Source organism: Pelophylax lessonae, assembly GCF_965119305.1.
Source record: "Pelophylax lessonae genome assembly, chromosome: 6".
Classification (NCBI taxonomy): Eukaryota; Metazoa; Chordata; class Amphibia; order Anura; family Ranidae; genus Pelophylax; species Pelophylax lessonae.
Window position 1 is genome coordinate 216124552 of NC_138773.1, and position 27680 is coordinate 216152231.

At 43.3% G+C, this 27680-nt stretch overlaps 1 protein-coding gene across 1 annotated transcript; it reads left to right on the forward strand.

Moving 5' to 3' along the window:
• The first annotated feature begins 841 nt into the window (after positions 1-841).
• RPE (ribulose-5-phosphate-3-epimerase) lies at positions 842-27680 on the forward strand. Its single transcript, XM_082261900.1, has 6 exons — positions 842-1019; positions 10315-10394; positions 13817-13956; positions 14787-14921; positions 22607-22693; positions 27416-27680. The coding sequence occupies exons 1-6, from the start codon at positions 898-900 to the stop codon at positions 27536-27538; spliced, it is 687 nt and encodes a 228-aa protein (XP_082118026.1). The 5' UTR covers positions 842-897; the 3' UTR covers positions 27539-27680.

The window sequence follows — 27680 nt, forward strand, 5'->3', positions numbered from 1 at the left end:
TAGCAAATAATGTAAAAAAAAAAAAAAAAAAAACCCCAAAGGTGATTAAATACCACCAAAAAAAGGCTCTATCTGTCTAAAGAAAAATATTTCATTTGGGTAGAGCATTGCATGACCGCGCATTGTCATTGACGGCACTGAAAGCTGGCCTGGTCAGGAAAGGGGTGAAAGTACCCGGTATTGAGTCTGGGTTCACACATATGAGATACGGGAACCCTGCAAATCCACTGCGGGTTCCCACATCGCACTCAACCCACAGACAGTTCACACTGCCATATGCAAATCGCTGGGGGTGTCAATACAGAGTTAACGACACCCCCAGATCAGTTCGCATATCGCAGTATGACCTATCAGTTCAGACAGGAATCGGATCCCATAGGTGTGAACACCCAATGCGATCCGATTCTGGTGTGGACCAAAAAAAAGGGTCCTGTGCGAGTTTGGTCCGAATGCGATGCAAATTCAACCATACAATCTGTATGGCTGAATTCGGATCGCACAGACATTGCATGAGATTTGCAGAGCAGTGCGCCCCGAGTCACATGTGATCTCTGACATCGCATATGTGTGAACTGGCTCTGAAGGAGTTAAAAAAAGCATGTGTAATGGCACACTTTGAAGCATGTGTAAACCCCTCCTAACATAAAAAGGTTTCCTCAGTGAATGAAAAGGTCGCTGAATAAACATTCCCTCGTGTATTAGGACTGCTTCTAACCCACGGCACAGAAATCACTACACAGCCATGATAATAGTGAGCAGCACACAGATGCATGCCGGGAAGTGGATGGTCAGCCTCCTCAGGGCGCACGGGACTACACTTCCCATGATGCCGTGCGCCGGACGGGAACACATGGGCGGGTCCTTGCGGTGCTGGTGACCGGTGGCCACATTTTCATCATGTCGTCCGGCTGCAAGATCGGTCCGTCCATCCTGAACAGCGATTTGTCCCGACTGGCGGCGGAATGCGACCGCATGCTGCAGAGCGGGGCGGACTACCTGCACCTGGATGTGATGGACGGGTGAGAGCGGGCGGTGCTGGGCACAGTGTGGCTTCCTCATAGATAGTACAGCTCATGTGCTCCTCATAGGGCACACGGGGGGAGGGGTGAAGGTGGCCATAGAGCAGTAGAGAGGACTGTGGAGGTCCTGACATTGCATGCCTGGCTGGGCTGTGCATACATGTGTATCTAGTGAGGAGGGCTCACATCTGAGGAGAGGAGCAGCCAGAGGGTGTAGGGCTCCTTCACCAGAGGGTGTAGGGCTCCTTCACCAGAGGGTGTAGGGCTCCTTCACCAGAGGGTGTAGGGCTCCTTCACCAGAGGGTGTAGGGCTCCTTCACCAGAGGGTGTAGGGCTCCTTCACCAGAGGGTGTAGGGCTCATTCACACAGGTACAGGGGGTATTCTCCGCCACAGGTCAGTGGTCCCATGCCTGGTCATAGGACAGTACATCCATATTTTAGGGCCCAGCTAATAGCCACTTTCTGGGCTGAAAATAAAAGATCATTCAGGAGGCCATAGAATTCTGAGGGTTCATTCACACAAACTTTACCATGTTGGAATCGCTCTTCAGAGAGCGTTTGGCCGGCGCTGGGAAGGCGTTGTGTTGCCGCCTCGCCATCTGCTTTTACCACTTGAATCCTGCACTACTGTTCTGCAGCCTCATGCATGCCATGCGTTTGCGGGGCATTTGTAGCACAGTCTTCAAGTGGGCATAGCGAACAGGGGGTATCATCCTTGCTACGGCATGTGTACACCCCCAATTGTTGCCTCTGCTGGTAAATGGGGGTAGTGCCTGGGGAGGGGGGGTGTCAGTAAAAGCGCAACTGTAGTGTAATATTGCCTCCTAACCTTACATGTGAATGAGCCCTTAACCACTTAAGCCCCGGAATATTTTACCCCCTTCCTGACCAGGGCTTTTTTGCGATTCGGCACTGCGTGAATTTGTCGGACAATTGCGCGGTCGTGCGACCCTGTACCTAAACGAATTTGACGTCCTTTTTTCCCACAAACAGAGCTTTCTTTTGGTGGTATTTGATCACCTGTGCAATTTTTACTTTTTGCACTATAAACAAAAAAAGAGCGTCAATTTTGCAAAAATAACAATATTTTTTTATATGAAATTCCCAAAGAAAAATGTAAAAATCAAAATTTTTTTAACATTTTTGGCCAATTTGTTTTATGCTACATATGTTTGGTAAAAAAAAATCTCAAAAAGTGTATTTTGATTGGTTTGCGCAAAAGTTATTGCGTTTACTAACTAAGGGAAAGATTTTTGTCATTTTTGTTTTTTAACGCGTAATGGCGGCGATCTGCGATTTTTTTTTTTTTTTTTTTTTTTTTTTTTTTTTTTTTGCAGAATTGCGGCGGACAGATCGGACCCTTGACTGACATTTTTGACACTTTTGGGGTTACCAGTGACATTACTGCAGTAATCAGTGCTATACATATGCACTGTTACTGTAAAAATGACACTGGCAGGGAATGGGGTTAACTTTATTGGGGAAGGAGGGGTTAAGTGTGTCCCTAGGGGCGTGCTTCTAACTGTGATTGGACATGGCTACTTGTGTAGGAACAGTGATCAACGGTCCTACATAGTAGAACCGTATGATCACCATTCCTACACAGGGGAGAATGACAGGCGGCTTGTTTACATCAGCCGCCTGCCTTTCTCCCTCTGCACCGACGATCGCTGAATGACCGGCGGACATCGGGTCCGCCGGTCACACGCACGGACTTGCTAGGGAACGAGCCGGGGCGGGAGCGCGCCTCCGCGGGCGTGCACTCGCCCGCTATTGGCTCCCAAGCAAGTGACAGGCTAGTGACGTATATATATGTCACTTTGCCTGGCCGGGGCTGACCGCCGCCATATATAGTCGTGCGGCGGTCGGCAACTGGTCAAAGTGGTTGTAAAGTCAGAAGGAATGCATTAGTATAAAAAAAAAACCTTCTGTGTGCAGCAGCCACCCTCCAGCACACCCTAATACTAACCTGAGCCCCATCTTTCAGCCATGTCCACAAGTTTCTTGGTCCTCTGGTACTCTCTTCCTGATTGGCTGAGACACAGCAGGGGAGCACCATTGGCATCGTTACTGTCAATCAAAGTCATTTAGCCAATCAGGAAATGGAGCGGGCGGGGCAGAAACGGGGCCCCATGTCTGAATGGACACAGGGAGCTGTGACTCAGCTCGGGTGCCCCTATAGCAAGCTGCTTGCTGTGGGACCACTCAGGAAAGAGGGGCCAGGAGCAGCAAAGAGGGACTCGAGAAGAGGAGGATCCGGGCCACTCTGCAAACCACTTCACAGAGTAGGTAAGTATAACATGATTGTTATTTTAAAGCGGAGTTCCGGGCACAAAATCAATATTTTTTTTTTTTGTGCCCGTCCGCTAGTTCTGCATAACCTGAAAAGAAATTGGATAGTTAGGTTTTTTTTTTTTTTTAAAACTCACCTTGTAATTGAAGATCGTAAATACTCACCTCAGGGTACTTCCTTCCTCAGCGCCGCGGCTCCGCTGTCACTTCCTGTCTCGCGATGATTCCTGGGAGCTGAACGTCATCGCTCCCAGGAATCCGGCCCCGCTCGTCACTTCCTGTCTCGCGATGATTCCTGGGAGCTGAACGTCATCGCTCCCAGGAATCATTGCGACGGCACCGGCCCCGGCCCCGCTCGTCACTTCCGGGCGACGCCGCATTGCAAGTGACGAAAGGGGCCGGTGCAGGCGCATTCTGGGACAAGAAGACGCGGAAGAAGACACAGAAGAGGACCGTGCCGGCTTCAGCTGCCCACAAGAGAGATGGAAAGCTGTGGAAGAAATTTTATAAGTAAGTATTTCTTCTAAAAGGTAAGTGCGAACCGGGACAGATCAGAGGCTAGCCATTGTGGAATGTGCTAGCCCTGACTGTCCCGGGGGTATGTTTGTTAAAAAATGACTTCTGTGCCCGGAACTCCGCTTTAAGAGAAAAAAAATGTTTTTGCAATCACTTTAAAGCGGAATTCCACCCTAAAATAATACTTACCTCCATCTTCTCGCTCCGGGTCACCTGAAAAACAAATGGATAATCGCAAATTTTTTATTTTTTTTTTTACTTTGTTTAGAATATAATATACTTACCTAACTTCCTCTTCCTCCCCTCGGCGGCCACGGCGATTCGTCACTTCCTGGCTTGCAATGATTCCTGGGAGTTGAACGTCATCGCTCCCAGGAATCAATGCACTGGCCCCGACGTCAGTTCCGGTGCAGGCGCCATCATACCTTGCTAAACAGCTTCTGGGCATGCCCAGAAGCTGTGCAGGGATGACGCTGCGGCACCGGAAGTGACGGCGGGGCCGGTGCAGTGCATCGTGGGACGGGAGAGGAAACAGAAGAGGATCGCGCTGGCTTCAAGCTGCCCACACCTGAGATGGCAGCGCTGGACAAGACATTTTCAAGGTAAGTATTTCTTCTAAAAGGTAAGTGCGACCCGGGACAGATCAGAGGCTATCCATTGTGGAATGCACTAGCCCTGACTGTCCCGGGGGTATTTTTATTAAAAAAAACGTTCACTGGGTGGAACTCCGCTTTAAGCCCCATATGCACAATCTGATTATCATAAAAAAAATACCACTTTTAAAGCAATCGTACGATAATCTAAAAGTTCGTACACGCCTGTCGTCCGAACGTTTTCGAAGGGTAGAACACGAAAATGTTTCTCGTACGGCACAATTTTTACTTAATCAGTACAATTTTCGTCTGATACAATACGAATACTATATTTAACATCTGAATTCCTATTCTGTTGTACCCAAATTGACATACTTTAGTAACCTATTCCTTTTCAATATGGAGATTGGCATTCAAGAAAAAAGGATGATCATTCGTCCAATAATCTCATCATGTGTATATATCATGTTGATATGACCCCTGATGATGTTAGACATTTGCTGACGAAATGCGTCGGACTGGAATATGTACTACGTCACTTCCGGCTTGTGGAACGCGGAAGGCGTCCCCTGCATGTAACCAAGCTCCAGCTTAGCTGATTCGGCTGAATGGTGACATTTTAAACTGTAAGTTACTATTGTTTTTAATAAATGATCTTTTAACAACACTACACCATGAAAAGCCTTTCTATCGCCCCCTCTATATGTATTTGGATAACTTTATTAATCGCTGGCTCCGATTTGTGGACCTCCAAGTGGAATCATTAGGACACCTGTTTTTATTCCTGATCTAGACTTTTGATCCAGTGGCCATTTTGACTACCTATAATGGGGGTCAAATCTATCTGGTAAGCAGTTTGTGCGTGAGGATATCGGTGGAGGATCTATCTATCCCACAGACAATGTCTTCCTTTGTTTTAAGAACGTTCGTTCAAATTTTCTTTTTTTAATCGTTAGTGGGGTCAAATCAACGGTTGTTTTTGACCACAGTGATGGGAAAACTCAAAGGAGCAGAATAGAAAACTTCTTGGTCAAAGGAATTTCAGAAAGTGTTATGTGGTTTTCATTCAGAAATTAAATTCATTTTAAAACTGAATGTTAAAAGCAAGTAAAATTTTCAAACATTCTTTTCATTCAGTGAATATACAAAGATTTTTTTGTATGAATATTCTCGTCCGAAAATCGATAGGTTTATGGCTAGTATAAGGCTCGGTTCACACCTATGCAGTTTGCTTTTGTTCTGTTTCTGCAGTGCTTTTTGCTGTGCGATTTTGTGTTTTTGCTGTTTTTTTTTGCCAATTTGTTGTTGGGCAGATTAAAAACAGCAAATCGAGGCAAAAGCGCACTGCATGCTTTTCTGCAGCTTCTCCATTAAATTCTATTGAACCAAAAAAGCACTGTTTTGCATTGAAAAAAAGTCCTCTACCCTTAGCAAAAAAACAGCAGCTGATAAAACCATAGATGTGAACATGTTCCATAGGAAACAGTTAATTAAACTGTGGTGCGTTTCTGAAAAAAGCACCAAAAACGCAACGTGTCAACCAGGCCTAAGATGTTTAGTAGCCACAGCATGCTTTTTTTGTATCACCTGTCATATTGGGGTTAAAAAAAACCCCCTAAAATTAGCACTTTATAGTTCAAAAAGAGCAGATAATCACTTCTATAAGGGGTTCAGTTACACTGTAAAAAAAGTGAAAGTAATATATTACATATATAGTAATAAATACACCCAGAAGTAGGATATATGGGCATTTTAACTAGAAGTCAGACATGAAGCTATATGAAGGGGGGGAAGGGAGATAGAAATCTTTTATATTAAAGTAGTTTTAAAAAATTTAGTAGTACTAAATATAATGCACGATATTGTTAAAAGTTTACTTTAAATGTAATTGTAATGCTTAATATTAAACAAGAAAAAAATGGGGGAGCAAACCCTGAACATGTATATTTAAAGCCAGTGCAGCTACGGACCAAGCAACATGTATATTAAAGAATAGCGCACACATGCAAAAGAAATGACTATTAAATATGGAGACAATCCATAAATAAAAATGGGGATTTAGTCCCACCATATGGCCATATCGTGCTCAAGCCCACCACTACGTCAAAGTACCCCAATATTACCTATTTTAATATTATTAATATTTAATATTATTAATATTATCTCCAATCTATCAGCCTCCACCTTCTCTGGTTTTAGATGCTGATCTTCCCTGCACTGAGTCTTTAAAAGGATTTTTTTTTTTAACCAATAAACATACTTACCTGCTGTGTAATGGTTTTGCACAGAGCAGTCCTGATTCTCTTCTTCTGGGGTCCCACCCTGATGCTTTTGGCTCCTCCTGCCTTGAGTGCCCCAATAGCAAGCTGTAAAGTATTGTATAGAGTGCCCCAATAGCGAGGTAAAAAAAACTTCTGCCTTTAGAACCACTCACTTCCTGCCCAGGACTACATGTCCCATGAGGCATTGCTCTATTGCCCATCAGCACAGGCGATCGGATCGTTTTCCCCCCTACCGATGGCTCAGGTAAGCTGGGAAAACTGTGAGGGGGGTGGGCACCTCTCCTGCCACCCACAAAAGTGATCTTGTGGCGAATCTTCTGTTTGGACCGCTTTTATGTTAAAGTGGATCGCCTGCTGAGTAAAAAAAATACTGTCTTTTAAATAAGATTTGAGGTAAAAGAAAAAAAAAAAAAAACAGGCCTAGGCTTCCTGTCACAAATTTACACCAGACCATTACTAAGTTAGCAGCTTGGCTTTCCAGGAAAGCTGGGGTAGTGATATAGTAGTGACCAAATACTGACTATACATCAAGGCTCCAATCATTATAGCTGATCTTAGCTTTAGCTTATCTTTTTTCGGTTTTGTGTTTAGAACAATGAAGGTTTAGTCTTGCAGATACACTAGGTGGCGCTATAATCATCAGAATGGTAAAAGGTGATTTGAAAATAAAACCATTTCAGCACTCTCTCATTTATTACTGTCTGTGTCCTCATTAGGGAGTTGGCCCTTATGTTGAAAATATATCTTACATCCTATTAAGTCTTCAGGACAAGGAGTGAAAGGAAAATCACTCCTAGATGACAATAATTCACAATGGTTTAAAGGGTAACTCCACTTTTTTGGGGGGAAAAAAATAGCAAAAAGAACAAATATAGCGTATACAATTGCGACATATTGTAACTGAATGTTGTTAAAAGTAAACTTTAATTTTCAATCTGCAGCTATGTTATTTTCTGTAATCTGGAAACCTGAAGGCATCCTGTACACAGACTGTATACAGAACGCCCCCCCAGAAATGTCATTTCCTGCTTTTGTGATTGGCTCACTGGTTTTCCCAGAAGTCTGCACTAAGATACAAATCAGTTTTTGGCATCCCTTGCAACAAAAATGTCATTCTTGGTGAGATACTCCCAAAGGGAATTCACATCTAAAGGGACCTCAGAGCCCTGCAGGTGCAGCAGCTGACTGATAATAATTAAATCACTCCCATTGACAAACAGCAGTTTCTTCAGAATAACAAAAAGTAGGAATCTGCAGCAAAGTTTTGTGAAAATCCCTGTAATGTATGTACATAGATCACCCAGAGGGCAATGTTTTTTTCTCAACAAAAGTGGAGTTACTCGTTAACCTTCACTGAATTCAAAATGGGGGGGGGAGGGGGGGGGTTTGTCATGCGGCCTCTTTTACACTAGTTTCTGTGTTGTAAACTCACAGCCACCCCTTATGTTGCAATGACTGGGGGTGTAAACATGGCGCAATGCATTGCATGGCAGAGCGACAAAAATTATCCCTGCCCTTGCGTTCAGCAGTGCAGCCCACTGAAAGTGACCCAATAAATGGGGGCACCCTGCAGCCACATTAAATGAACATGGTTAAAGCAGGCAGATAAGGAGGTGATGCAACCCCTCCTCGCTGACTGTCAAATGCTCTCAGAAGAGTGATCAGAATTCAGATGGCTCTTCAGAGTGCACAGCTAGTGTAAGTAAACAAGCCCTTCAATATATTTGTTACTTCTAGAATGTTAAAAAAGGTAAATAATATCACTGTTCATTTCTCTCTGCCCTCAGTCTTCTATCCTCCCTCAGGAAGCAGTCTAGTTGTAATATTTTGCAGATAACCAGTCCATAGAGGAGGTGGCTGCATTCTTGTGTTTTTTTTTTTTTTTGTGTCAGTCTTTCTTCTTTATATTCACCTGGTGATCCTGCTAGTAAAATGCTTGCCGTCCTAGAGTGACAACACTCACTCCCTGTACTGTAGGAAGAATCTGTGTTGTCAGAGGATTGGAAAAATGTTAGAACTACAAAACACCTTTACGGTGGGGTCCCCCTGGACTGCAAAAGTGCTCATTATGTCAAGGGGCAGAAAATGAAGTATATACTTGCCTAACTCCTTAGGTAAAGGGGGGGGTTGCATTTTTTTAAAATTATTATTATTCCTGGATTAGTGATGCACCGAAATTTCAGGGGCCGAAAATGGGGTTTGTGCCAAAAGAAAAAATGTAATTAAAAATGTCTTCGATTTTGCCACAATTTTACTATGCTTATGTTGTGTTTACATAGGCCATGTGACTCAAATGCATCAAAAACACAACACGGGTGCATTTTTGATGAATTCTTGCTGCGATTTCAATGGGGAGGTGCGTTTTTGGTGCATTTTTTTTTTTTTTTTTTTTTTTTCTGACCAAATATGCATCAAAAATGAAGCAAGCTGAATTTTTAACACTTAAAAAGGTGCCAATAATGACCGACAATATTCATGAAAAAGTCAAATGAAGAATGTTACAAAATGCAGCGGCAGACACCCATCATTGGAGGTAATTTATTTTTCAATTACAATAAAGATTTTTTTTTTCTTTTTTCCTGGAGCTTCAGCTCTAAAGTGGATGTAAGCCTGGGTTCACACTTGTGCGATTTCAGCCACAAAATCACATCACATCCACATTTTCTCAAACCCCCCGCCAGCACCTGAATTTTGGCAATCGAACTGCATTTTGCATTCTTTCCAGTCTTTCGGGGTGTTGTTAAGGTAACATTGACATTCGCGACAGATTGCATGGCCTCCGTGCGATTGCAATGCGTTGCGGGAAACGCACAGGTTTCTCTAAATTTCACAGCATCGCATAAGTGTGAACCAGGGCTGAAGGGTATTTTTTAATTAAAATAATGGAAATGGTGTTGCACAGAGCAGCTCGGAAACCTTCTGGAGTCCCCCTTGTGGGCTTGGCTCCTCTTCTCTGTGTTCCAATATAAGAAGAAGCTTCCAAAGGTGGCACATCTGCGGGTTCTCTCCTGAGAGCCTGGACATGCATAGCACAGCAAGTGGCTTGCTGGGGGATACTCGGAAGACAAGAGCAGCAGCTAAGAGCGCCAGCGGGGGACCCCAGAGGAGAATGTTCAGGGCTGCTCTTGTGCAAAACCACTGCGCAGAGCAGGTATGTATAACATATTTTTTATTTAAAAATTGAAGGTTTAAAATCACGCTAAAGTAAACCTGTAATTTTGCCATAACATCTAGGGTAATGTAATAATTTGTCCAAGTAGCTCAGTTTTGCTACCCTATAAGCCAATCAAGGCTTTTGGAAATATCCGATACGTCTATGCAGTGCACACTTTCTCAGTAGCCAGTTGACAAGCAAGTTCTTCAGGTATTTGGAAGCACCATGTTACTTTTTCTTGGTCACTCAGCATTTCTAGCAAAAGGCCACCATGGTAGCTTACTAATGTCTTTCACTGCAGCTTTCCCTTAAATACTACTCAATCAGTTTTGTTCCTCGAGACTAATTAAAAATAGGAAAATAAGCAAAGTGGGTATAAAGAAGGTAAAAAAATTGAAATCTATTACAATTATGTTTGCGGTCCTGTGAATTTACAGAGCTCTCCCTTTTTTTGCAGACATTTTGTTCCTAACATCACTTTTGGGCATCCGGTGGTAGAATGTTTACGAAAGCAACTGGGAAATGACCCATTTTTTGGTAAGATCCACAGTTCAAACAATTGTTAAATATTTCACAATTAGTCATTTTACCGACATGCCGATCTCAATATGTATATATACGTTGCGATTTGCAGGTGGTTTACCGGGGCTATGACTGAAGCTATCGGGCATAACCCCGGTATATATATATATATATATATATATATATATATATATATATATATATATATATATATATATATATATATATATATATATATATATATATATATATATATATATATATATATATATATATATTTTTTTTTTTTTTCATCCACTATATTGCTTTCTGAAGATTTTAGGTCTTTTTGATCCCAGATCTCCAGAGGAGCGATCATTCTTATTTCGATTACAAAGGAAATTTACATTCCTTGTAATAGGAATAAAAATGATCAAAAAAAAAAATTAAAGGGGCAGTGTAAAAATTAAATTAAAAAAAAAATAAAAATACACTCCCCACCCCTCAGCTCACGCACAGAAGCGAATGCATACGTAGGTTGTGCACGCATATGTAAACAGTGTTCACACCACACATGAGGTATTGCTGTGAACGTTACAGCAAGAGCAATAATTCTGGTGCTAGACCTCTAACTCTAAACGGGTAACCTGTAAAAAATGTTAACCGCTTGCCGACTGCCGCACGACTATTTACTGCGGCAGTCTGGCTCTCCTGGGCAAACCGACGTAGGGCTACGTCGCTCGCCCAGGAGCCTCGCTCCCGCTCGTTCCCTGACATCCCACGCGAGTGACCGGCGGCTCCGATGTCCGCCGGTCACTCGCGATCTCCCGCTGGAGAGTGAGAAAGGCAGGCAGCTGATGTAAACAAAGCCGCCTGTCATTCTCCCTGACCTAACTGCAGAGATTACACGATCCTGCTATGTAGGATTGTATGTCTCTGTGGTTATATCACTAGCCACGCCCCTAGGGATACATCTAACCCACTGATCACTAATAAAGTTAACCCCTTCCCTACCAGTGTCATTTTTACAGTAACAGTGCATATTTATAGCACTGATTACTGTAGTAATGTCACTGGTACCCCCAAAAATGTCAGTCAAGGGTCCGATCTGTCCGCCGCAATGTCGCAGTCCCGCAAAAAAAAATCGCATATCGCCGCCATTACTAGTTAAAAAAAAATTACGTTAAATCTTTCCCATAGTTATTTTTTTTTTATAGCGCAAAAAGTAAAAATCGCACAGGTGATCAAATGCCACCAAAAGAAAGCTCTGTTTGAGGGAAAAAAAGACGTCAATTTCATTTGGGTACAGCGTCGCACGACCGCGTAATTGTCCGTTAAGCTCACGCAGTGCCGAATCGCAAAATAGGCCCTGGTCTTTGAGCAGCCAAATCCTCCGGGGCTTAAGTGGTTAAAGCATTGCCTGTGGAGATGTTTGTACCATAGCTTGTCGCCATTCCATGAGCGTGCGCAATTTTAAAGCATGACATGTTGGCTATCTATTTACTTGGCATAAGATCATCTTCCCTATTCTACAAAATAATGGGTATATATAATAGTTTTTTTATTCATTAAAGCATGAATTAATTTATTATTTTTAATTCCTTCCCTGTCATGCCACACTGCCGAAGGCCCCTTTCACGTGGGCTGTTGGATCAGGTCCGCCTGTCAGTTTTCCAGGCAGTTTAGGCAGACATGATCGGACCCTTTAGTCTCTATGGAGATGCGGATGTCAACTGACAACCGCCTCCATCCAATCCGGTCTGCCAAAAACAGACGGATGGTGGACCTACTTTCCATCCGTTCGATGGATTGGATTGAATCAGATGGGATCTGATGGAAATGGACAGGCAGTCCATTTCCATTAGATAGTCCCGCTCTCCTCTATGGGGCAGTGTCAGTGTTCGCTCTGCATAGCGGAGCTGACAGGACCTGTCATCCGCCTGCTCAGCTGGGATTAGCGGAGAAATCCCAGCTGAGCAAGCAGATTCCGCTTAGCGTAGGTGCCCGTATGAAAGGGGCCTAAGGTGGCATGAGTTTGGATCAGTGGATCTCCTATCGCTCACCTTGCTGCACTGTCCTTCTCTAGTGCCACTGCCCATCACACCATCAAGCCAAGTACACAGGGGCCGAATACCAGGCAACCTCAGCCGGTTCAATAAAAACTGGCCTTCATTCGGCCCGTGTGTATGGCAGCCGGTCCGACAGAGGCCGGCCATTTGGCTCCTAACTTTTACAGCTGACTCCTGGATTCCAAGCAAATTTGTCAAGCCCTGCATTAATGTGTATTTTTTTCCCCAAAAAATTGTGTTTGAAAAAAGGGCTGTACAAATACTGTGGGACATAAAAAATTTTGCAATGATCACCATTTTATTTCCTAGGGTCTCTGTTAAAATATCTAAATATATATAATGTCAGGTGGGTAATAAGTCATTTTCTAGCAAAAAATACTGATTTTAAACTTTGTAAGTAAAAAAGTGCCATAAAAGGCTTGGTCTTCAAGCGGTTATAGATATAGTAGATCTACTATTGTATTTAATAAGGCAGAACATAGACCAGTGAGGTTGTGCAAACTGCAGTTACTTCTAGCGGCCAGACAGATTTAGCACTGTTGAATACTGGCGATCCTGTTGCTACTGAACTCGCCAGGAGCAGGATCACTTTGGAGGACACAACAGGGAGTGAAAACACTCACCTGCTTGCATTTTTGTCACTTCCTAGCTGGCTTTGGGAGTGAGGTAGGACTCTCCTGCTGGCAGTTTTTTTTTTTTTTCTGTGTCAAAGCCAGCAAGGGACAGACGCATACAAAGCAGGTATGTGTATTTCCCAGCAATCCTGTCTCTGGTGAATTTCTTCAAGCGTTAGGGATGCTAGTGTGACATGAGCCTTAATATTCTAGTCTAGTACAATGAAAGTTGGTTGCTGATTGGCTGTTGTCATGGAACAGTGAACACCAATTTCCAATGTTGGAGTTTAGGCTGCACATAACCTATGCATTCATATTTAAAGTGGAACTGAAGGCAAGCTTTTTTTTTTTTTTTTTCCCCCCATCTGTGTTCCGTTTGGAATACTTCCCTTCACTTCCTATCTCGTAGCTTTAACCAGAAGTGAGTGAATGTCTGTATTCAGATACCCATACTGCCCCAAACTGGGGGATTGGACAGTGGCAAAAAACAAACCTGTAGGACAGCCCAGAAGAACCCCTCTACACAGCATACCTCGGTTTGTTTGTTTTTTGTTTTTGCTAGTGTGCTAAGGGAATGGACATCGTTTTTTTTTCAACTCCACTAAGAAAAGCCTAACTTTTTTTTTTTTTTTTTTTTTTTTTTTTTAACCTGACATCTCATTTAATATGCCCCACAAGAAAAAGAAAAAGTGATAAATTCCTATTATAAACTAGAGATTTGTTTGACATAACATGTTTAATTACTGCACCCTGTGTTTTCTCTCGTCATTGGCAGACATGCATATGATGGTGGCTAAACCAGAGCAGTGGGTGAAACCCATGTCAACTGCTGGTGCCAACCAGTATACCTTTCACCTGGAGGCTACAGACAACCCTGGAGCTCTCATTAAAGACATACGAGAAAATGGCATGAAGGTGAGTGGCATGGCTAGCGCACATAGATCTGTTTTTATGATAGTGTACATTGCAGGCCCAAAACTGTAAATGTTACCTGTAAATATTTTAATATCTTGATTATAAATTATATAATGTATAAATATTACCTGGCTTGGATGGGGCTGACACAATAGCTACATCCTTCTGTACGGCATACACTGTCAGTAAGTGTGGGCGCCTACTCAAAACCAAGCTGGGAGGTGACCAGAACTTTTTCTCTTACTGCAGCAGAAAAAAAGGTCACCATCTTGTTTGTGTTGCCAAGACTGGCTTGATAAAAATTACTAATCTTTACGCTCCCATACAAGTTATTTAGCTGTGTCTGTTTAGCAGTTTTCAGGAAAAGTACCTTCTCCTTTAAAATGATTGTGAGCCTTTGAAACACTCTGCCTCCTGCTGCCATAACAATCTCCTCATCATAGTTAGCCATTAAACATATACCTCAGATGCCGTCTCACTGCCTGCTTTCTTCGTGCCAGTCATTATTTGCACATTCCAGCTTCGTCCTACTTGAAAGCTACACTTTTTTTGCAGTCACAATCATACAATTGCTTGGCTCGGCAATGGACAATCAGGTCAAAAGTAAAGGCTGCACGATGCATGCCACAGAAAATGCCAAAACCAGAGACTGTAAGCTCTTGGTGGTGAAAGAGAGTGCATGTACATTTTTTATCTTAAGAAATTCAGTAAAGTTTTGGAAAAATCTATGCGTAGAATAATTTTCTTTTTTTTTTTTTTAATTTTAAAATAATTACTTTGGTTTACACGTACATGCAGTGTCTTATCTGAGCTATTTTCCTCTTCCACAGGTGGGACTGGCAATTAAACCAAATACTACAGTAGAATGTCTTGCACCATGGGCAAGTCAGATTGATATGGCCTTGGTTATGACCGTGGAGCCTGGTTTTGGAGGACAGAAGTTCATGGAGGACATGATGCCAAAGGTAGAATTAACTGCTATACTTTAATAGTTACATTAGAAAGAGAAAAAGGGGTATTATGAAAACATGCTGCTCTTGATCCACTGCTTCAGGTTTGAGTGAGGATTGGAAACGTCCCATAGAAAACCTGCTGTTGTATAGTGACTGTATATGTGCGTATATGTATTCTCCCCGCCCACTTTACTAGGTACACCTGTTCAATTGCTTGGTAACACGAACTGCTAATCAGCCAATCACATGGTAGCAACTCCATGTGTTTAGGCATCTAGACGTGGTGAAGACGACTGGCAAAAGTTCAAACTGAAAATCAGAATGGGGGAGAAAGGGGATTTAAGTGACTTTGAACATGGCCTGGTTGTTGATGCCAGAAGGGCTGGTCTGAGTATTTCAAAAACTGCTGATCTACTGGAATTTTCATGCACAACCATCTCTAGGGCTACAGAGAATGGTCTGAGAAAGAGAAAATATCTAGTGAGTGGCAGTTGTGTGGACTAAAATGCCTAATTGATGTCAGAGGAGAATGGGCAGACTGGTTGATGATAGAACGGCAACAGTAACTCAAACACTCGTTGCAACCAAGGTATGCAGAATACCATCTCTGAACGCACAACACATCGAAGCTCGAATCAGATTCGGTCTGCTAAGAGCAGGAAACTGAGGCTACAAGGCTCACCAAAATTGGACAATAGAAGATTGGAAAAATGTTGCGTGGTCTGATGAGTCTCAATTTCAGCTGCGACATTCAGATTTCAGCTGCGACATTCAGATAATAGGGTCAGAATTTGGCATAAACAACATGAAAGCATTGATTCGTGCTGCCGTGTATCAACGGTTCAGGCTGGTGGTGTAATGATGTGGGGGATATTTGCTTACCACACTTTGGGCCCCTTAGTACCAATTGAGCATTGTTTAAAAGCCACGGCCTGCCTTAGTATTATTGCTGACCATCTCTTTATGACTACAGTGTACACATCTTCTGATGGTTACTTCCAGCAGGATAATGCACCACGTCACAAAGCTCAAATTATCTCAAAATGATTTCTTGAACGTGACAAGAAGTTTACTGTACTCCAATGGCCCCCGCAGTCACCAGATCTCAATCCAATAGAACACTTTTGGGATGTGGTGGAATGGGAGATTCGCATCATGGATGTGCAGCCGACAAATCTGCAGAAACCGTGGATGGTGTCATGTTAATATGGACCAAAATCTCTGAGGAAGGTTTCCAACACCTTGTTGAATCTATGCCACAAAGAATTAAGGCAGTTCTGAAGCCAAAAGGGGGTCCAACCCAGTACTAGCAAGGTGTACCTAATAATAAAGTGGCCTGTGTGTGTAATCTCACAAAAGTGAGTACATCCCTCACACTTTTGTAAATATTTTATTATATCTTTTCATGTGACAACACTGAAGACATGACACTTAGTAAAGTAGTGAGTGTACAGCTTGTATAAGTTAGGGATGTACCGAAATGAAAATTCTGGGCTGGAACAGAAACCAGAAATTCAGGATGCCCTTGGCAGAAAACCGAAAGATTTTTTCCCCCCAAATGATTTTAAAATAGTTACAGCCTGTATATAGATGCTCCTGGCACTAAATACCTGTCCCATAGCTGTATTATACAGGTATAGTGCCAGGGGATAGCTATGTATAGGGAAACAATGATGCACATCATAACACATAATATGTTGTCACTCACTGCTCCCCACAGATAACAGGCTGACTCTGGTTCTGCTCTTGTCCTTCCTTCCTTCGCAGCAGCCATGCAGTACAAGGTGGATGGAGGAGTTGGGTGGAACCGGATAGTCAGTAATAAGGCGCGGAGGAGGACTAGGAAGATCCTCCTCCGCTCTGCATGCTGGGTCCTCTCCTCTTCTCGGCCTCGCTTTCCTCTCGGGACCGTGACGTCACTGGTTGCGGCTGGCGATTCTTGCAACCAGTCTAGCACAGGGCAGGCGAGGAGGTAAAAACGGGCCTCGGGAGCCGGCCAAGGCCGGTCACGCACCATAGAAGTTAAAGTGAAAGCTGCGGCGGCCATGAATTTTCGGCATATATGACCCGTTTTCGGCCAAAATGGGATAGGCCCATTTTCGGCCGAAAATTTCGGTGCACCACTAATAGTGTAAATTTGCTGTCCCCTCAAAATAACTCAACACAGCCATTAATGTCTAAACCACTGGCAACAAAAGTGAGTACACCCCTAAGTAAAAAAGGTCCAAATTGGGCCCAAAGTGTCAATATTTTGTGTGGCCACCTTTTTTTTTCCAGCACTGCCTTAACCCTCTTGGGCATGGGGTTCACCAGAGCTTCACAGGTTCTCATTGGAGTCCCCTTCCACTCCTCCATGACGACATCACGGAGCTGGTGGATGTTAGAGACCTTGCACTCCTCCACCTTCTGTTTGAGGATGCTCAATAGGGTTTAGGTCTGGAGACATGCTTGGCCAGTCCATCACCTTTACCCTTTTTTAGCAAGGCAGTGGTCCTCTTGGAGGTGTGCTTGGTATGTTGGAATACTGCCCTGTGGCCCAGTCTCCAAAGGGAGGGGATTATGCTCTGCTTCAGTACATGTTAGCATTCATGGTTCCCGCAATGAACTGTAGCACCCCAGTGGCGGCAGCACTCATGTAGCCCCAGACCATGGCACTCCCACCACCATGCTTGACTGTAGGCAAGACACACTTGTTTTTTGTATTCCTCACCTGGTTGCCACCACACACTCTTGACACCACCTGAACCAAATAAGTTTATCTTGGTCTCATCAAACCACAGGAAGTGGTTCCAGTAATCTATGTCCTTAGTCTGCATGTCCCAAGCAAACTGTTTGCGGGCTTTTTTGTGCATCGTCTTCAGTAGAGGCTTCCGTCAGGGACGACAGCCATGCAGATCAATTTGATGCACTGTGTGGCGTATGGTCTGAGCACTGAAAGGCTGACCCCACCCCTTCAACCTCTGCAGCAATGCTGGCAGCACTCATACGTCTATTTCTCAAAGACAACCTCTGGAAATGATGCTGAGCATGTGCACTACTTTGTTCTGAGTGGAATGTATCCTGGTAAACTGCTGTATGGTCTTGGCCACTGTGCTGCAGCTCAGTTTCAGGATCTTTTCAATATTTTTATAGCCTAGGTCAGATTTATTTAGAGCAACAATTCTTTTTTTCCAGATCTTCAGAGAGTTCTTTGACATGAGGTGCCATTTTGAATTTCCAGTGACCAGTATGAAAGAGTGAGAGCGATAATACCAAATGCTCCCCATTCAGACCTTGTAACACTAACAAGTCTCATGACACCAGGGAGGGAAAATGGCTAATTGGGCCCAATTTGGACATTTTCATTTAGGGGTGTACTCACTTTTGTTGCCAGTGGTTTAGACATTAATGGCTGTGTGTTATTTTAAGGGGACAGCAAATTTACACTGTTATACAAGCTGTACACTCACTACTCTACATTGTAGCAAAGTGTCATTTCTTTAGGCTCCATTCACACCTGGGCGTTTTCAGCTCCAAAAACGCTCAAAAGAAACACTTCCAAAACGCCCAACAAGTAAAACCCCATTCATTTAAATGGCCCCTGTTCACATCTGAGCGTTTTGCAAAACGCCTGTAGCTGAAAAAAGTACATGAGCTTCTTTTTGGGCTGATTACCAGCGTTTTTGATAGATGTCAATGAAAAACGCCTGAAAAAATCGCGGTAAAAATCGCGATAAAAAACGCTACGCTCAAGTGTGAATGCAGCCTTAGTGTTTTCACATGAAAAGCTATAATAAAATATTTACAAAAATGTGAGGGGTGTACTCTTGTGAGATACTGTGTGTATGTATGTATGTATGTATATATATGTGTGTGTGTGTGTGTGTATATATATATATATAATTAGTTCAGCGCGTCACAGTGGACCCCACCAAAGTACCAGTACTTTTTTCTGTTGACCCACGGCCATGAATCGGATTCAGAATCCATTTTTCAGCACAAGTTCGAATATCATTGCAGGCTGTAGGGCAGTAACAGTTCTACTCTCAACAATGAATAGCAAGCCTACAAACTGACTTTTGTGGGAGTAGTATTACCCCATCAGGGGTACTTACAGCAGATCCCTGTCAGTGCCGCCTATCAGTGCTGCATTAGTGCCACCTCCTTAGTGCCCATCAGTGAACGAGAAAATTTACTTATTTACATAATTGTTATAACCGAAACGAAGAAAAACTTTTTGAAAAAAAAAAGTGGCTCTTTTTTTAATTTGTTTAGCAAAACCCACTGGTGATAAAATTCCACCAAAAGAAAGCTATTAGTGGGGAAAGAAGAAAAAAAAAGATAAAAATTTAATATGGGTAAAGCGTAGCATGACCGTGCAATTGTCATTCAAATTGTGACAGCGCTGAAAGCTGAAAATTGGTCTGGGCAGGAAGGGGGTTAAAGTGCCTGGTATTAAAGTGATTAAATTAAAATAGCAAACTTATTGTACTTTCCTGCTCTGTGCAATGGTTTTGCACAGATCAGCCCTTATCCTCTGATTCTTGGGTTCTCCGCTGGCATGCCTGGTTCCTCTCTCTCTGATTGCTATGAGGGCATTCGTGCATGCTGTCTTCCGAGCTGCGCTCTGTGTGTCCATAGGAGAGGTAGAGCGCAGCTTGGCCCTGCTCCCCATTCCCTCAATGGCTCTCGGTGCTGTATCTGAGTCAATGAGGAGGGAGAGAGCCTCTGCTTTTGTGCACATTACTGGATCCAAATCGGGAAGAGGGGCTTGGGTCAGGTGTACATTAACCACTTAAGCCCCGGAGGATTTGGCTGCTCAAAGACCAGGGCCTATTTTGCGATTCGGCACTGAGTGACTTTAAACGGACAATTGCGCGGTCGTGCGACGCTGTACCCAAATGAAATTGATGTCCTTTTTTTCCCACAATCAGGGCTTTCTTTTTGTGGTATTTGATCACCTTGCGCTATAAACAAAATAAGAGCGTCAATTTTGAAAAAATAACAATATTTTTCATTTTTTTTTTTTTTTATATATGAAATTCCCCCCCAAAAAAATGTAAACATCAAAATTTTTTTAACATTTTAGGCCAATTTGTTTTCTGCTACATATTTGTGGTAAAAAAAAAATCGCAATAAGCGTATTTTGATTGGGTTGCGCAAAAGTTATTGCGTTTACTAAGGGAAAGATTTGTCATTTTTTTTTTTATTTTTTTTTTTATCTAGTAATGGCGGCGATCTGTGATTTTTATTTTGTTTTTTTTTTTTTTTTTGCGGGACTGTGACGTGCGGCGGACAGATTGGACCGCTGACTAACATTTTTGACACTTTTGGGGGTACCAGTGACATTACTAAAGTAATCAGTGCTATACATATGCACTGTTACTGTAAAAATGACACTGGCAGGGAAGGGGTTAACTTTGAGATCCAGGGGTTAAGTGTGTTCCTAGGGGCGTGCTTCTGTCAAGGGGCCTGGCTTTTGATGTAACCACAGAGACATACGATCTTACATAGCAGGATCGTATAGTCTCTGCTGTTACACCAGGGAGAATGACAGGCGGCTTTGTTTACATTAGCCGCCTGCCTTTCTCCCTCTCCAGCGGGAGATCGCGAGTGACCGGCGGACAACGAGCGGGGCCGGGAGCGCGCCTCCGGCGGCGTGCACTCGCCCCCTACAGGCTACGTCGCTTTGCCCAGGAGGGGCTGACTGCCGCAGTAAATGTACTTGCGGCAGTCGGCAAGCGGTTAAGATAAAAAACCTTCTGTCATTACAACCACTTTAAAGCGGAGTTCCGGGCACAGAATCTTTTTTCAATGAACATACCTCGGGACAGTCAGGGCTAGTACATTCTAGAGCTGCACGATTCTGGCCAAAATGAGAATCACGATTTTTTAGCTTGGAATAAAGATCACGATTCTCTGTGTAACAAAAAAAAATTGGGATAACTTTACTGTTACGTTTTTTTTTTTTATTCATTAAAGTCTATTAATTGCGTTTGAAAGACTGCTGCGCAAATACAGTGTGACATAAAATATTACAACAATCGCCATTTTATTCTGTAGGGTCCCTGCTAAAAAAATATATAAAATGTTTGGGGGTTCCAAGTACTTTTCTAGCAAAAAAAACTGATTTTAACTTGCAAGCAACACATGTCAAAAAAAGGTCTAGTCTTTAAGAGTTTAAACTTCCTTTCTCCCTGGCAGAGGGAAGGAAAAGATACAATGTAATAATTTTGTTTATAGTTACTGGGAGACTAAGGCTACATTCACACCTGAGCGTAGCGTTTTCGCGCGTTTTTTTTGCCGCAATTTTTTACCGGGATTTTACAGGCGTTTTTTGTGCAGGCGTTTTTAGATTGAATAGAAACCAATGGAAAACGCCTGTAATCTGCCCAAAAAGAAGCTCATGTACTTTTTTGAGCGTTGGGCGTTTTGCTTACAGCGTCAAAACGCTCAGATGTGAACAGGGGCCATTGAAATGAATAGGATTTGTCTTGTTGGGCGTTTTGAGAGCTGATCCTAGAGCAGAAAAACTCCCCAAAAATACATGTGAACGGAGCCTTAAATGCTGATAAGCGTTTGCTGGGAGGCTTTTTTTTTTTCCACAGCTGTTCTCTCTGCTATGCAGCTATGCAAAGAATCGAGCATTTGTCAGGTTTAGATCGTCAGGGGGGGTGAATCGAGATCGCGATTTTCATACGATTAATCGTGCAGCTCTAGTACATTCCACAATGGCTAGCCTCTGATCTGTCCCGGTTCGCACTTACCTGCAAGAAGAAATACTCACTTTTAAAATTTCTTCTCCAGCGTTGCCATCTCTGTTGTGGACAGCTGAAGCCAGCGCGATCCTCTTCTGCGTCCTCTTCCGCGTCTTCTTCTCCCAGAATGCGCCTTCACCGGCCCCTCTTCTCACTTCCGGTGCGGCGTCGCATTCCTCCACAGCTTCTGGGCATGCCCAGAAGCTGTTTAGCAGGGAATGCGGCATTGCACCGGAAGTGACGGGCGGGGCCGGTGCTGTCGCATTGATTCCTGGGAGCGATGACGTTCAGCTCCCAGGAATCATTGCAAACCGGAAGTGACGGCGCGGGCCGCGGCCACAGAGGGAGGAAGTGGAGAATAGGTGAGTATTTCTATCTACAATTACAAGGCAAGTAAAAAAAATAATAAATAACCCTAACTATCCAATTCCTTTTCAGGTGAAGAAGAGCAAGCGGATGGACACAAAATCGATTAGGTCGATTTTGTGCCCGGAACTCCGCTTTAAGGCAAAGTATGTTTTCTGCAAGTACAGGAAAAATACCGGTTGATCCTGCTTGAAATCGTAAATTCCTATACAGTGAACTGACATTGTTTGGGAGGTTAGTCCTCTAAATTCTCTTCTGTTAACTGCAAAACACCCCACTTAGGTTACAGACATAAGAAGAGTGGGAGGTTTTTCCAGTCCAAATAAAGATAACCGTTTAGGGTGAAAAGGATCACTAAGGGAATAAAGGCTGAAAAAAACAAATGCAGCCAACACATTTAGGTTTAAGCTGTTATAACATTTTCTGTTCTTGAATTTAGATACTTGACAGGTTTCATTATTACCATACTTGATCGTCTTTTATCTTAATTTGTATATGTGACCCCCTTAAAGCAGGCATTGTTTCACTGTCCCCTGGATGATCCTACTGTGTCTTGAAACTTCTTCTCTTTTCTGCTTGTACTTTTAATTGCAGGTACATTGGTTAAGGTCCCAGTTCCCTTCACTGGATATAGAGGTGGATGGTGGTGTTGGACCAGACAATATACACAGATGTGCTGAGGTAAGAGTTGGGGCTTATTGAAAAACTAGCCTTTGCAAATTAAGTAATTTAGTCATATTATTTTAACCATATAATGGCTCATATTTGTACATCCTTTACTAAATTGTGAGCTTTTGTGAAGTCCTATAACTGTAAGTGAAGATGGACAGTACATACTTGGCTCTATGGCCTTCTGCAATATTTAGAGCCTGTGGCTAAAATTTTATTGCTGGCCACACCTGGTCCTCATCTACGTCTATGGGGCTGTTTTTGAAGGGTGGATACACTAGGGCAGTGTTTCTCAACTCAAGTCCTTAGGGCACACTAAGAGGCCAGATTTCAAGTATTACCTTGGGGAGATGCAGACTACTGCAGAATACTGCAATCACTGAGCAGCAAATGATATCAACATCAGTGATGTATTTCAGTTTTCTTGCAAACCTTGCCTGTTAGCCCATGGGTCCTGAGGACTGGAGTTGAGAAACTCTGCACTAGGGAGATGGCCCCAAAAAGTCTATAAGGATACACTGCACAGACTGAACATTGCAACAGACTGCACCGATCAGATTTATTTCAAGGTAGGCTTGAACCTATACTGAGATTGATATCTGTGCCAATACTAAGCATTTGCACGAGTACTTGTGCAAATGCTTCGATACCTGAAACTGATAACTTTTGCGGTGCAATTAGAGCCCATACAAAATAAATGGGCTCAAATTGCACTGCAAACAATTGCATGGGATTTGAACAGGAATGCGGTGTGATTCCTGTCTAAATCGCATGCGATTATGCAAGTCTGTGTGCTTTGTGTTTGAGTTATGCATATATGGTCCACTGACTGCATAATGCCTAGCTTCCGAATGGTCTGGTCCCCAGTGCCGGGAGAAGGAGCTGTCGTTCATCCCTGCCGCTATAGTAAACAAAGGGGTGGGGTCACTGGTGACGCCACAGGGTGACCATGCCTCTTTATCTACTTTTTTAGTAGAGGGGTCGTATGACAGCTCCTTCTGGCACTGGGGACCGGACCATTCGGAAGCTAGGCATACTGTGCAGTAAACATTTAAGCAAAACACACACAGTGCATAGACTTGCATACATACACTCACCTGCCACTTTATTAGGTACACCTTGCTAGTACCAGGTTGTTTCTCCTTTTGCCTTCAGAACTGCCTTAACGCATCCTGGCATAGATTCAACAAGGAGTTGGAAACATTCCTCAGATTTTGGTCCATATTGACCTGATATGCAGCTCAGTTGCTGCAGATTTGTCGGCTGCACATCCAGATGCGAATCTCCTGCTCCCCCACATGCCAAAGGGGCTCTATTAGATTGAGATCTGGTGACTGTGGAGGTCATAGGAGTACAGTGAACTCATCATGTTTAAGTAACCAGTTTGAGATGGCTTGAGCTTTTTTTCGACTTGGAGCATTATCCTGTTGAAAGTACCCATCAGAAGATGGGTACACTGTAGTTGTGAAGGGATGGATATGGTCAGCAACAATACCCAGGTAGGCTGTGGCGTTTAACAACTTGAGGACTGGCCTATTTTTACCACTTGTTGTTTACAAGTTAAAAAACATTTTTTTTTTGCTAGAAAATTACTTAGAACTCCCAAACATTATATTTTTTTTTTTCGCAGAGACCCTAGAGAATAAAATGGAGATCATTGCAATATTTATCACACCGAATTTGCGCAGCGGTCTTACAAACGCAGTTTTTTTGGAAAAATACACATTTTTTAATAAAAAAAAAATGGGAAAACCGTAAAGTTAGCCCAATTTTTTTTCTATAACGTGAAAGATAATGTAACGTTGAGTTAATAGATACCCAACATGTCATGCTTCAAAATTGCGCATACTTGGCAATGACGACAAACATTGGTATTTAAAGCGTCACCTATGGAGTTTTTTTAAATTTTTCTACAGGTTACCAGTTTGGAGTTAGAGGGGATCTAGGGCTAGAATTATGGCTCTCGCTCTAAGGATCGTGGCGATACCTCACATGTGTGGTTTAAACACCGTTTGCATATGTGGGCGGAATTTGCGCATGCGTTCACTTCAGCGTGCGAGCTAGCAGGGACAGGGCGCTTTCAATTTAAAAAAAAAAAAAAATTCCTAATTTATTTTATTTTTTATTTTTACACTGTCCCTTTTTGAAAATGTGTTTTTTTTTTTTTTTGATCAATTTTATTCCTATTACAAGGAATGTAAACATCCCTTGTAATAGAAATAAGCAGGACAGGACCTCTTTTCTTTCAAAAAGACCTCAGATCTCACATCTACACTAAAAAGCAAAAAAAGTAATTTTAATCTATCATCCACTGACAGACGCAGCCTCATCTTCATGAGCTGAGCGGGTTATGCTGTCCCTGCAGGAGTAGTCTAGGCAGTAAAAGTTTTACATATTTACATATACACGCCCACTGGGCTATCCCTCCAGACATAACTTCCACACACTCAGCCCAGGATTACCTGAGTCGTCAGGTGTTGGATCAAGGGGAATGGTCCCTTCATCCGGAGGTGTTTCACCTCCTGTGTTCCTGGTGGGGGACTCCAGAGGTGGATCTGTTTGCTTCTCACCTCAACAGAAAAGTTTAGCGGTTTGTGGCCAGGTCTCGGGATCCTCTGGCTGACACCACAGACGATATGGTGGCTCCTTGGGGCCAGTATAGGCTGATTTATGCCTTCCTTCCACTCGTACTCCTGCCAAAGTTTCTTTGCTGGGTGGCAAAGGATGGCATTCTGGTTGTCCTGGTGGCCTCGGCGGTCTTGGTACGCAGAACTGGTAAAAATGGTCATGGATCATCCATGGTGTCTTCCTCTGCGGGTAGATCTGCTGTCTCAAGGACCGATCTTCCATCCTGCTTTACCATCGCTGGTTTTAACAGCTTGGATGTTGAAAGCAAGGTATTAGGGATAGAGGTCTTTCTGATTCTGTGATTCCGACTCTTTTGAAGGCCAGGAAGTCGACTTACAGGAAGATCTATCATCATACGTGGAAATTGTACATTGCATGGTGTGAATCGCTGCAGCTGCACCCTCGTTTGTTCTCTATAGCTTGGGTTTTGGCCTTTTTTGCAACAAGGGGTTAAGCAGCGTTTGGCGTTGGGAACTATCAAGGGCCAGGTGTCTGCCTTGGCCATTTACTTCGAACATCCGTTGGCTACTAATGCCTTGATTTGCACGTTTATTCAGGGGGTGCATCATCTGGCTCCTCCGAGGAGATCCCCCGTTGCCACAGTGGGACCTCCAATTTGGTTTTGTCTGGTCTTCAAAAGCCTCCTTTTGAAAATATTAGGGAGATTTCTCTGCTTTCCTTGTCGCAGAAGGTTGCATTTCCTAGTGGCTATTACTTCTGCTCGCAGAGTATCTGAGTTGGCGGCGCTGTCCTGTTCGCCTTATTTGGTGGTCCACAGGGATAAAGTGGTCCTCTGACCTAATCTGTCATTTCTCCCTAAGGTGGTGTCGGATTTTCATCTTAATGAAGACATTGTGTTGCCTTCCTTATGTCCTAAGCATCCCAAGGAATTTGCCTTGCACTCTCTGGATGTGGTTCGGGCGATTTGAGTTTATCTGACGGTCACTGAATCCTTTAGGAATTTGGACTCTTTTACCTTACGGATGGTCCTCGCAAAGGCTTGGCTGCATCCGCTGTGACCATTTCAAAATGGATCAGGCAGACGGTTGTTCAGACTTATTCACTCAAGGGTCAGGTTCCTCCTTTCCCTGTGAAGGTGCATTCTACTAGAGCGATGAGTGCCTCTTGGGCTTTTTGCCGTCAGGCCTTGGTTATACAAGTTTGTAAGGCAGCGACTTGGTCGTCTGTGCACACCTTTACAAAATTTTACAAGGTGGATTTGTTGGCCTCTTTGGATGCCTCTTTTGGCTGCAAGGTTTTGCAGGCTGCTGTTTCATAAGAGAATTTTTTTTTTTTCTAATTCTCTTAGGGGTCTTTTGCCTGGGTGAGCTCATGTTATTCTGGTTGAGCTTCATGTTACCCAATTTGCTAAATTTAGCCTTTGAAGTTTACGTACTTTCTGGTTGTGTTCTTCCCACCACTCATGCGTATACTGCTTTGGGACATCCTATTCAGCTCATAAAGATGAGGCTGCGTCTGTCAATGGACGATAGAGAAAATAAGATTTTTGTAAGATCTTACCGTAAAATCTTTTTCTCTGATGTCCATTAACAGACGCAGCACCGGCCCCTCTAATTTGGGGATGGTTTTGTGTCTTCACTGCTTGCAACTAAAACGGATTTGCTGGGCTGAGTGTGTGGGAGTGGTGGCTGGAGGGACAGCACCGTGGGCATGTATATGTAAAACTTTTACTGCCTAGATTACTCCTGCAGGGGGCAGCATAACTCGTTCAGTTCATGAAGATGAGGCTACGTCTGTCAATGGACTTCAGAGAAAAAGATTTTAAGGTAGGATCTTGCAAAAATCGTATTTTATTTTTTTCATGATGAAAAAAAATGGGCCCTTTAAGCCCGTTGGGAGGAAGCGAGGTATGACGTCACTCTGGTTCTCTAAGGCCATAGTCAAGTGGGGACCATCCTGCCCTCTTTCGGCCTAAGAGAGAGGACCGGATTGTTTTACCCTGCGACTGACAGCTCTGAGAGAAACAATGTATGCGGTGGCCTTTCATCTGGTGTTTTAAGGCCTGCCTTACTTGTGTTGTGTGGGCACTTGTATTTTATTCTGTGTTCCACGTGTTAACTCGCAATTAATATTTTATTTTAACAGGCTGGAGCGAATATGATTGTATCTGGAAGTGCTGTTATGAAAAGTGATGACCCACGCACCGTGATCAATCTGCTTCGAAATGCCTGCTGTGAAGCCATTCAGAAGCGCTCACTGGATCGATGAAATCCTTGTTCTGGCCCTTATCAGACTACTGTGGAACATACCAAGAGCAGGCCCTGGGACATAGACTAGAGTGGCACAATGTTGACCACCCTCAGCAAAGTGCAGCTTTTCTTTTGGCTAAAGACGAAGACAGATGTGGTTG

Bases quoted from the DNA above. Each gene is read 5' to 3' on its own strand.
- RPE (XM_082261900.1), top strand. From the start codon at position 898: ATGTCGTCCGGCTGCAAGATCGGTCCGTCCATCCTGAACAGCGATTTG. The intron at 14,922-22,606 runs GTAGAATTAACT...TTTTAATTGCAG, and splicing joins TGGAGGACATGATGCCAAAG to GTACATTGGTTAAGGTCCCA. The intron at 22,694-27,415 runs GTAAGAGTTGGG...TTATTTTAACAG, and splicing joins ATATACACAGATGTGCTGAG to GCTGGAGCGAATATGATTGT.